The 12,909-nt window shown below is 33.4% G+C and overlaps 1 protein-coding gene across 1 annotated transcript; it reads left to right on the top strand.

The window, feature by feature from the left end:
- Positions 1-456: 456 nt before the first annotated feature.
- On the top strand, positions 457-9,259 carry LOC149214716 (uncharacterized). Its single transcript, XM_089389487.1, has 2 exons — positions 457-566; positions 8,647-9,259. Exons 1-2 carry the CDS (start codon positions 457-459, stop codon positions 8,930-8,932), a joined length of 396 nt encoding a protein of 131 aa, XP_089245613.1. The 3' UTR covers positions 8,933-9,259.
- Positions 9,260-12,909: the final 3,650 nt, after the last annotated feature.

The following is a 12,909-nucleotide window of genomic DNA, read 5'->3' as shown; positions in this document are numbered from 1 at the left end:
TTGGTTTCCATTTCTACTGTATCCATCTTATGAGGTTTCTCTCATTCGGCCAGTATCCTATGAACTTACAAATCAGAGCATAATCTCTCATATAGCTTCTATAATCTTCTAGTGAGTTTGATGGAATAACAAACCTGGGTCTGGTCGTCGCCCTTGGGAGACATTTGCTTGGTATGCCAGTTCTTCTTTGAGCTCCCTCAGCAGAGGATTCTCCTTCGTTCTTCCGTCCTTCCCCGTTCTGTCGTTCCTTTCGAGCTTCTCCTGTTATTACTTCTTTGTAGGAGGGGATCTCTCCCCCCCCATTCTCCGTTGCCATTATTTCCACTCAAAACTTTCTCCCGTGGGTTCTCCGCGGATTTGCTTTCAGATTAAAGAAAGTTTACAGTGGCAGCCCGCTGTATATGTCCCCCTGCACCCACTTGGTTCCTCCTTGCCAGCGCTCGTCTGTGCCCTGACATGGGTCTATCCTGCCCTGCCGTCAGAGTGCACCAGGGGCATCACCGAAACCCTAGAGCAGTTCCCTCCATCGCCAGAGCTCATTATTTTCTGCCTATATCAATCAAAGCGTAAAGCTTTATTATAGCTTATCCATCTGTGATATAATTAGCATGTTTTATTTCGATTTTTACTCTATCTTGAACTAAAGAAACATGGAAATTGCAGGCTAAAGGACCCCACTCCCTTGCCTGTAGATATTTTTGGATTTTTTGGAATAAGTTGGAAGACTTTTTCCCTCTGAGTCACATGCTTCTGCATCACCTACCCTAGGGTTTGCTAGCAGATCTACTTTCTTCTTAAATTAAATGTGATCAGAGGCGATAACTTACACGGTTTTTAAACAATACAATTCTATCATTTCATTCTAATCAACATAATTTAAGGTGAATATTTCATTCTGATAAAATTTACAAGACTAGTCTATGGGGAATACCTGTACTAGTGGTTGATGGAGATACCTTTGTCTTGCTGCTCCTGCTAAACGCTTCTATTGATGGACCTAACTGGGTTTACCTCCCAACCAACTAGGAAATATTACCTAGCCCAGGGAACCTCCACAGGTTCCCTAGCCCTCCGAGCCCAAGTCCAACCAGATGTAATGTGTGTGTGTGTCCAGGATGAATGATCTAGACCAAGATAACAATACTTCCCACCTCTCAACAACCCAAGAAACCTCCACAGGTTCCTAAGGTCTCCAAAAACACAACAAGTCCAAACAATCACAACCAACCCTAGAATCATAAGCAAGACCCAACATCCCCTTTTCTCCCTTCCCCCTTTCCTTTTATACCCTATTTCCCTTCTCCATATCAACCACCTCTCATTAATGTCATTAACTTTTCATCCATCCTTACAGTTGACTTCTCTTCTCCCAAGTAAGTTGGGAGTACATTTGAAAATGTGACATGAATATAAAATTAGGAATTTAATGGGAAAATACCATGTCTTCTCGCAAGTAAATCTAAAAAGTACATTTGGTAATGTGAGGTGAATATGTATATTGATAATTAAATGGAGAGGACTATGTCTTCTCCTAAGTAAATGTGAGGATACATTGGGGAATGTGAGATGTAATTACATGGAGAGGACCATGTCTTCTCCTTAATAAATGTTAGGGTACATTGAGTAACGTGAATGAATATATATATTGATAATGAGTTGGAGAGGATTATGTCTTCTCTTAAGTAAATGTGAGGGTACATTGGGGAATGTGAGATGAATACATATATATTTTTTGAAATAATGGAAGGAGACCATATCCTACCTAATATTCAATTTGAGAAGGTAAATGGGGAATTTGAATAATGGAAACCATGAATTTTATATTAGACCAATATTTCTCAATATTTTCAGATAATGTAAACATTAACAAAATTTGTAGAATAAGATTTAAGTGGGGCATTGCATTTTCCAAATATGATTGATACAAAGTTACCCCATTCATCAGGTAGTATATAATAGGAAACCTCTCCAGACTCCTCTAGAAACTCAGGCTTCTTGAGCTTTACTTTTGTTGAGAAATCTAAGGACAACTAGATTAGGTGATATGTCTTTCTTTGATAACTGCTTGTGATGTATTTTTACTTTAACTTGATTAGCTTCTTATTTATCTTGATTATTATTAGTTTTCTCTATCATCAAACAACTACCAAATAATGAATATCAACGAGACAAGGAGACAAAAAGTGTAGGTTGTCAACTAGGGCCAAAACCTCTCCTCTTGAGAGGAAAACCCACAATAAATGTTCTCCTCTTATAGAACTTCAAATGAAGAATTCCAATACCTATGACCCTTGACAAAGACCCCTCCAAGACCAACTCAATACTTCCTCCTTAATGAGTTTTCCTTCTAGCAGCTTATTCAACAACTTCTCTAGCAACTTTGACCCCATCAACTCCTTTTGCAACTTTGACCCTAGTAGTTTCTTCTGCAACTTCGACCCCATTAGTTTCTTCTATGGAAACCCTAGTTCTTACACGTGTGGGAAAATATGGTGATTTCTTCCTTTTCTCTCCTTCGCTTAAATTAATTCCTTATTCTATGGAACTCAACATGTAAAGTATTCCCTAAATTGACTTCTTTTATAAAGTCTTGCGATTCAATCTAGTTTTTGCAATAGGTGCCCTAATTCTCTTGCATGTGAGAAGGATAATAGCCTAAAGACAATTCAACAACTTCGCTTTCTTTGTTTGGTATTAGGCTTCCTTTTTCATCTTCTTATCTACATAGATCGAATTTATTTTGAGTTAATTGGATAGTCTTCAAGTGAGATCGATGTCTTCTTATATATAGGCTTCACGAGTTGGTCCAATATCCCTTCATGATGTTGACTTTCTCTTTCAGTTAGGTTGACTTGATGCTCTCGTTTGACAAAGCCTTGGAGGGTCTTTAACACATTTTATGACTTAAAATAATTTTCTTGACATGATACAATATACCCAAAAGGGTCTCCCATACATTATAATGATTCAATTGACTTGTAGAATCAATGACAAGCCCTAGAAGCACTCAATCGGTACTTAAACTATAAATAGATTTTCGTTGAGCATGAAACCCATGCTTCAAGAATCACAATAATAAATTTATTTTTCTCTTTACATAAAATACATAAAATCATGATTACATATGTCATTATGAAGAGTGAATCTAGTTACATATTTCAACACTCCCTCTTAAGTAGGGAGGTATTCATCATCTATACAGGGTACTTGGACATTCTCATACTGAAGAATTATCATAAGAAGAGGGAAATTGGTAAGCCATATCATAAGCTATAATTTAATATTATCTTATTGCATCTCCTCATATCAACCAACATTGTCACATAGCAAGGCCTTGACTAACAACTCTATCTCTCCAGAATATCAAATCACAATGTTCGCAAGACAATGACTGATAGACACCATCATCATTTTCTCTTAAGGAACATACCCCACTTGGATTTTCACAAGGCGTCCTTCTATGATAATTCTTATCTCGGAATAACACATCCTCAAGGAATTTCCTCTTTGACTACTCTTACTTATTGGATTCCCTACCACATCCTCAAAGAGTATTGGAAACCATATTCTTACCTAATCCTCCATTCTTTCTTCATAACATGAAGACAAGAATTATGTGTCTATCTCTCCTTCTCAACTAGGGAGGATATACTCATTCCTATAAAATGAATATACCCAAGTTCCTTCTTACTTAGTAACTTGCCCAAGCTTCCTCTTAACTAGGGACTTATTTCCAATATCATCTATCAGCTCTTGGTGGAGATCATGCCATTGTTAGTGGCTAGTAGGGCTCCTCATTTAAATGTCATGAACTTCAACTTCCTCATCATGGAGCCTTCATCTTCTAGATATTCTTCATAGGGCATCTACCATCTTCTTCATTACTTTCCTTCAATGAACCATAGGGTTGAACCAATAGCCATGCCATCCTTTTATTCATCAGAAAGTGATCTTGTAGTCCACACGTGGCTTTTCCTTCATACAACTACCTCTTCCAAGTTACATTTCTTTTAGGATATTACATCCAATCTCAAGAGTACTAATTGTAGGTGACATCTACAACTCTCTTTTGGTAGCCCTATTTCAACCCACCCAGATGTTTACAAAAATAAAAAATGAATATGAAATCAAAGTTACATTTTTATGATGGCCTTTAATCATGACATTTTATTCTTGCAACATCATAATCCTGCACATGTATGAACCCATCTCCAAGACATTCATTACCAAGATCTTTTCTTTTGCAGTATCTGCAATAGTGTCTTCATACCTTCTTCCTCCATGGAGATGTCATAGCTAATTCTTTTAGTTATCAGATGTTGATCATATATCTTATCTTATATGACTATATTGTTTCATTTTTCACGAACTCTTCTCCTTTTCTCCACATATTTCTTCCCTAGAAATTTCTATACATAGTTCCTTTATCATAGGAACCATAATTTTCAACCACCTCATATTCCATATGAGGACATATTATGTTGATTTCATCTTATCAATATGTATAAGATTCAAAGGCATATTGTCTACATGCTTTCATGCATCATTATAATGGAAGAGATCCTTCTTCTTCAATCATGCTCATGAGATAGAGAATTCAACCATGATTTTTGCAACTATATGATGATATGAATTTTATTTATAAAATATATACATACCTCTTCCTCCTTTTGGTCATCTAGTAGCTTCCTTTCCTTTCTTGAAGATGAACGTACTTCAACCAACTTGACATGCTACACTCCTTTGTCACCATACCATCATCCTTCTAAACAATGGATCCCACACACAGTGGAATGTAGACAATCAATGCGACACTTACTTCTTTCAAGTAGAGGTGAACCTTATTATAAAGATTCTAGTGGATGATCTCGATGATCCTCATTCTACAAATGCTCCCTTTTAATAATGATGATGTATGATGACATTTATTTATATTTTATCTTTCTATATGACTTTCCTTCAACCATATATACTTCTACTTGTTTGTCCTTATATGTTTTCAATGGAGATTCCATTTCTATCATGATGATTGCTATAACCATGTAGAATTTCTACTTCAGCTATCCTTCCATGCTTCTATGATGATGTCATCTCTATCTTGCTATAATGCATCCTATAATACTTGTGATGCTTCCTATATAACTAAGTGAAGTAGATTATCTAAGTCATCGTATATATCTTTCACTTCCTCCTTTGATTTCTTCTTTTCTGATTCTTCCACTTCTTCGGTAACATGGGCTTATATTCTTTCCTTTCTCTTCTTGTTTTCCTTCTTCATTTTGGGCCAATTACTTTTGTAGTGCCCATATTCATTACACTCATAGAATTGTATCTTTGACATGTTGATCTTATTCTTTTTCCGAGGACCAAACTTTCCTTTTCTCCTAGACATGGCATCATATGCTTGAACTTGTTCATTTGATCCAATATTTCTCTTTTCCTTCAACTAAGTTTCTTCAATATTACATAATGACCAAAGTTCACTGGATGAAGTGGATTTCTTCTTTCCATATATGCTTGATACAAAGTTGACCCATTCATCAGGTAATGCATTAAGCATAATGGTGGTCATTCCTTTATCAGACATTATATCTCCAACAATGTAAACTTTGAAACGGGAACTGATATTGTTACCCGCTTCGTAGAGATAGTAAAAAAGTGACTTGATTTTGAAAAGGGATGATGCAGAACGCACATGTTTTTTTTAGAGCATAGTTTTTGGCACTTTAATTTTTTTTATGTACATTACGTTTTTGAATAGTAATGATTTTCATGCTGATTTAAAAAAGTGAGTATTCTGCATCACCCCTTTTTTCTAAAAGATCTGTTTTTTGGCTTTAAATTTTCTAATGTATAAAATGTAAATAATTATTTTGTAAATTTGATCATTTTTGAAGTGGTCGTTTTCTTCGCATTTTCTTGTTTTTTATTTTAATTTTAACCCTTTATTTTTATTTATTTATTGAGGTTTTTATCGTTTTGCATTTTCAAATTAGGAGGTCGATATATAGAATTTTCGATATTCTACATATTTATACATCCTTAATTAATTTTTCACTCCACATGAAATAATTGTTTCTAAAAAACAATATTTTTTAACAATGGACATAAAAATAACCATTTTTAACATAAATATAACTAAAAAACTACATGTTTTGATAATTTTTTGCTAAAATTGACATGTCAAAATCACAATTTTTATACGATAATTTTAACTAAAAATGGTTAAATAATAGCTTTTTTTTATGAATTTCATGTCAAAAAAATAATAATAATGACTTTTTTTTTCAAAAAATAATGATTAACAAAAAAATCAATGCGAAAATCACATATTACAAATATTGAATTTATAACAACCCTAATTGAGTGTTTATTCTTCTCATAAAATGTCAAAGTCAAAACATTGCAAAGCTTGATTTCCAAGCATAACTTAAATTTAATCAACAATGTCACATAATCAAAACTCTTCGTCCTCTAGAGTTTCATCATTGTCTTATTTCACAATATTTTTTGTTTCCTTTTGCTCATTTTCCTCTTCTAATGGGTCTTTGATGTTTGTGAACTCCCAATGTATGTCTTTCCAAACATTCCATGTAATGGTGGTTGGGGTTCCTTTGCCTTTTTTGCCACACGTGATTCACTAAAGTCCTCTTTCTTCAACCCAATTTCTTGCATTGCATCTAGAAGAAATTGAAGAGCATTAATTCTTTGTTGAATGAAAGACTGAAATGTTTAGAAATTTTCTTGAATAACTATTTCAAATAGCATTTAAGAAAATATGGTAATGCAAGCACATACTCAACGCCCATGTCACCTCGTCAACGCCCATGTCACTTTTATAGAATAGAATGTATTTATCATTCTACTCAACATTCAATTTTATCAAAATTCAATATTTTCACAAACATGAAATCACTTTAAAACATTTTATACCAATTTTCAAAATTAATAAAACAAACTCAACTAATTTAATAATGGTGAATTGTAATATATAAAAAGAACTCACTACATATCATCCACTACCAATGTTAATCAAGTGAAGAAAAAACACTATAATTCATCCAAACACAATTAATTTTATATTTATTAAAAAAAAAGCAAAATTATATATGTTCAAGTCTACATATGAAATTCATTTATATGATTAAGACTTGCTTACACACTTGTTTCCCTTGTAATCAATTCATCTCAACAGAATTATCAGCGAAAACAAATCTTATCTATGCAAAGAGATAAAAGATAAGCTTCTTCAAAAAACTTTTTTATTTCCACCAAGTGATTTGCCTATTTATCAATTTAATAATGATGTGTGGAATTAAACCATATAAATTTATTAGAAATTATTGAAATTTTTATTTATTAACACCAATCTAGTCAAAACGATCCCAAATCTCTTAAAAATGATTGTTTTAACCTCGTGCATTCAAACAAAATGAGCCTAACAGACCCTAAACAAAATGAATTAAGTGAGTTGTTGACTCAGCCTAACAAATCCTAACTGACATAGCCTAATCACATTCCAACTTCAAGAAAATAAAACAAAACTGCTATATTTGTATTTCAACTCAAAAAACATTACTAAGGATGAAGTGTTTTCAAGCATTTCATAACTTAGTGAAATACAATATTCAAATCAATACAAGGATATACTTCAGATTAGAACTTGCGAAGGGCTATAGGGGCTCATTATGCAATGCAATAAATCTGGTAGCTAAAATTTTGAATGGAGATTTTATAATTCCACGTGGCAAGGAGCACATTGACATGTTGGATAATAATGGAATTATAATTAAAATTAAAGGTTTCATGATTCGATGAATTCAGAAAGTCAAAATACGTAATGCAGATTCGTCGGGTGGTGGGGCGATTCTGAGAATTGCCCCGCCACCGCCGAGATACATAATGCAGAATCGCCCCACCACCTTAGTTTTTTAAATTGACAACAGGATTATCCATTAATTCAATGTGCAGTTCATTATCCCTTACGCATGCATGCCTGCACGTGCATGACTTGCGGTGAAAGGATATAGATATCTCAAAACTCTATTAGAAGCTTTGTCAATGTTGCCTTTGATTATCTGCAATTCTTGTTGAATGTTTTACTTTCACGTTGTCTGGATTGAAAGATACACATACTATAGTGTGGAGAAGTATATGGAATCTGACTTCAGTGTCGTTTTATTTAAATTATTTATTAGCAATTGCCCCTTTGGTGTTGTAAAGTTATACCGTTGCGGATTTGATTTGGCGAATCTCTTTTGTTTCTTCGATCAAAATACTTTCAAAATAAAGCAACCACCTTGACCATTTTTATTTGTAGTTTGTTCATATGTAAAATTGAATTCTAAAAATTATTGAACATCATATGGGAGTACACTAATCAATTTAACAAGAAAATAAAACAAAACTGCTATATTTGTATTTCAACTCAAAAAACATTACTAAGGATGAAGTGTTTTCAAGCATTTCATAACTTAGTGAAATACAATATTCAAATCAATACAAGGATATACTTCGGATTAGAACTTGCGAAGGGCTACAGGGGCTCATTATGCAATGCAATAAATCTGGTAGCTAAAATTTTGAATGGAGATAGACTGCTGCAAGGGTTCGAGGATCCAGGGGTAGTGGAAGTAGGGCTTGAAGTTTGAAGGAAGCAACGGCACTGAGACAATTCTACAACGAAATAAGGGGTTTGAAGCTGAAGGATGTGCCTGGCTATATAAAGCCAATGTTGTCCAAGGACTTCATCAAGACCAAGGTCACCCAAGCTTTGGATGATTACAATGCCAAATACATCCAGACAAGCTCGATCCAGCCGCTAAACCATGTTGTTTATGGCGGTCTCGCTTTTTCTTATTTGGTTGCACTGCCCGAAGAGCGTCGTCATCTCGAGCACGAGAGGCACAAGAAAGAGCATGGTGGCCATTAATTTCAATTTCAGAGTCATGGAAGTGGGCCGTGCTTAGCAGAATTGGTTCTAAGTACATCTTGCAAATCAGGATATCATTTTATTCTTGAATGAAAAGCTCCAGTGAAAATAAATATTGACAAACCTTAATGTATTGATTTTGCATTTTGAATGTCATGCTTTTGAGAGTACATGGAACATGATAAAACATAATAATATTATTTTCTAGATGCCTTGTGCTTATCAAAGAATTAAACTATGCCAAACTTTCTGATTGACATTGGAGTTGGTAGAATTCTCATGTTATTTAGTATGGATTCAATATGAATGGATTTCTTGTCTGAAAAAGGAGCACATTGACATGTTGGATAATAATGGAATTATAATTAAAATTAAAGGTTTCATGATTCGATGAATTTAGAAAGTCAAAATACGTAATGCAGATTCGCCGGGTGGTGGGGCGATTCTGAGAATCGCCCCACCACCTTAGTTTTTTAAATTGACAACAGGATTATCCATTAATTCAATGTGCAGTTCATTATCCCTTACGCATGCATGCCTGCACGTGCATGACTTGTGGTGAAAGGATATAGATATCTCAAAACTCTATCAGAAGCTTTGTCAATGTTGCCTTTGATTATCTGCAATTCTTGTTGAATGTTTTACTTTCACGTTGTCTGGATTGAAAGATACACATACTATAGTGTGGAGAAGTATATGGAATCTGACTTTGGTGTCGTTTTATTTAAATTATTTATTAGCAATTGCCCCTTTGGTGTTGTAAAGTTATACTGTTGCGGATTTGATTTGGCGAATCTCTTTTGTTTCTTCGATCAAAATACTTTCAAAATAAAGCAACCAGCTTGACCATTTTTATTTGTAGTTTGTTCATATGTAAAATTGAATTCTAAAAATTCTTGAACATCATATGGGAGTACACTAATCAATTTAACAAGAAAATAAAACAAAACTGCTATATTTGTATTTCAACTCAAAAAACATTACTAAGGATGAAGTGTTTTCAAGCATTTCATAACTTAGTGAAATACAATATTCAAATCAATACAAGGATATACTTCGGATTAGAACTTGCAAAGGGCTACAGGTGCTCATTATGCAATGCAATAAATCTTAGTAGCTAAAATTTTGAATGGAGATTTTATAATTCCACGTGACAAGGAGCACATTGACATGTTGGATAATAATGGAATTATAATTAAAATTAAAGGTTTCATGATTCGATGAATTCAGAAAGTCAAAATACGTAATGCAGATAGGATCATTAAACGCGACGAGGAAGCATGCTGTTGTGTATGATGATAAGTATAAATAAAGTCAAAATAGGTAATGCAGATAGGATCATTAAATGCGACGAGGAGCATGCTATTGTGTATGATGAGAAGCATAAACAAAGAAAATTTTTTTAATATTGTATTATTTAATTTGGTCTATCTTCAAATATATAATTATAATGATGTTAAAAACGTGTTGGATATGAACAGGGTATTCAATTTTAACTAACTTTACCTATAGAAGTATGACAATATCTTTTTTTGTTCTGTTTTTTAATTTTTTTTCTTCTTCTTCGTATTATTAGAATATTCTATTCTTAGCTTCTTATTATTAGAATATTCCATTCTTAGCTTGTAGATTAGGGTAAATATATACTATATGGATTTAACATGTTATTTCTGGATACAAAATATTCCATTCTTAGCTTCTAGATTATAGTAAACATATACTATATGGATTTAACATGTTATTTCTGGGAATTGTATCCAGATTAGGTTATGGAAAATATACACTATATGGATTTAATATGTTACTGGTGGGAATTGTACCTGGATGGGGATGATAACTATCATTACTAAACATAAACCTAATTGATAAGAACAATAATGTTACGAGTGTTGTATTCAATATTAAACATAAACCTAATTGATAAGAATAATAATTTTAGGAGTGTTGTATTCAATTGATGTTTAGGCATAATAACTGTGGTTTTTATGTTGCATTTGTTCTTCTCAGTGGTAATTGATGTTAATGGAGGTCCAAACTTAGTTTGCTCATTTTGGTTGTGTTTCCCATTGTGGTATTAGTGTCCATGTGCTCCTCATGAGTCACCTGCAACAAAATAAGACAAACACAAAATACCATGTAACTATATTTAAAACACCATCAAAGTTATTATTGTGGTTCATAAGATGACAGTGACAGTGACCTTCCTTTAAAGCTTTGGAAAGAAATTAAAATAGATTATTATTATGGCCTTAGATACTCTAATCAAAGTAAATCGAGTGGTCGTAGGTAGCTCATCGTATTCTCCCTACATGTGGGGTATGATTTCACTGATGATGCATTATAAGGATTGTGATTGACACTAGAGTTATCTTCTGGGAACTTGCTTGTTTTTTCCAATTATTTCATTCTTGAGAGAAAATCCTCTAGCATCTAGGTTTGGGATTTATTGATAGCAAATGAAGTTATCCTGCCTTCATTTCTCGGGAACACATTTATAAGGGAGTAGTAAGGTTCTTGAGGTGTAACTGAGTTGCTTTAGAACAAATGAAACTTTCTTCTGGGATTCCTTGTGAACTTTTTGTGAACATATTTTATGGAGAGGGTGATCAGTTTAGCGAGGGTCATTAGAGGAGATTCACTGTAATTTGACTCCAGTTCCTCTTTTTAGCGAAATCTTGGCCTCCTATGAATTTTTCATGCTCAAATTTAAAATAAGGATAATCAGGAAAATGTGCTTGATGTGATATGGTAAATTTGTCCATCTATGTTTAGGTGTAATAACCATGGCATGTAATGGTTGAAAACATGTTTAATTTATACTTAGGAAAGAAAAATGATATTCTACCAAAAACATTAATGTGTTTTTTCCTCATAAACAACTTTGTTTGGCACATAAAAAATTGGTTTTCCTAGCATTTTTTAAAAAGTTTGAAAATTGACCATAAAAAAAAATCATCGTTCCAGTATCATCACCATTTCGTTTTGAAGCTATATTTTGCACGAAAATTTCATATAAATTTCATAGTCACTTCCATTTTTAAAACATGTTCAAAATTGACCCTTAAAAAATAAAATCATAGTTCCAGTATACACACTTTTCGTTTTAGCACTGTTTTTGATGTTGTTTTGGGATTTTTTGGCCAGAATTCCCGTTTTGAGTTTATAGTTCCTATTTCAAAGTTTACATTGTTCTCCTAGTTCTTATAGTTGATCTCTTATTTCTAATACCTTCATAAGGTGTGAGTCTATTCCTTCTTCCTTTGATACCTTCATTTTGTATAATTCAGTTCTCAATTATATGACTTCCCCTGTAGTGCTTACAGAAAATAATTCTACTAACTTTTCATAGATTTCTTTTAGTGTCACCATTTTTGCTACATAATGGATGAGTAAATCCTTGATTTATTCTATGAGGATTCTTTGAGCCCTTATTTCCCCTTTCATATTCTTTTATAGTTCTTGAGATTTCTCTTGAGATGGTTTGGAGATTGAACCCTTAACATATTCAATAACTTCATTCTCTATCAGGATCAAATTTATCCTCTTCTTCGATGCAAGGAAATTTGATAACCCTACTAGCTCGTTGTGTTCCTTGCAGAATGAAGTCATTTTGATAGTACATTAAGACATAACTATAAATATATTTAATTGTCAAGTGAAGATGATCCTAGATGATGATATCTTAAACTTGATGCCTTCATGATGATATTGATTCCTTGATGATCTTCTTTGAGGATATTTGAGATGTGATCTTTGCTACAATGTGAGGGAGATCACCTTGATGTCTTTTGATGATGGAAATTCTTCTTCTTGCTTCTTGGATGATAATGTAGAATGTGGAGGCTTCCTAAGGTACTTCAAATGTAAATTCCTTTCAATGAAGGTAGGGTTTTTGAGGCTTTTTTCTTCTTCCAAGAGTCGTGATGATGTGACCATTGTGATGTGATGGATTGTCCTTTTTTATGCTCCTTAGTTTG

Source organism: Pinus tabuliformis, chromosome 1_1, assembly GCF_031772625.1.
Source record: "Pinus tabuliformis cultivar Carrire ecotype Pingquan chromosome 1_1, CPIR1, whole genome shotgun sequence".
NCBI classification, from domain to species: Eukaryota; Viridiplantae; Streptophyta; class Pinopsida; order Pinales; family Pinaceae; genus Pinus; species Pinus tabuliformis.
Note: the sequence above shows the minus strand (reverse complement) of the source record. Positions and strands in the feature narration are given on the sequence as shown.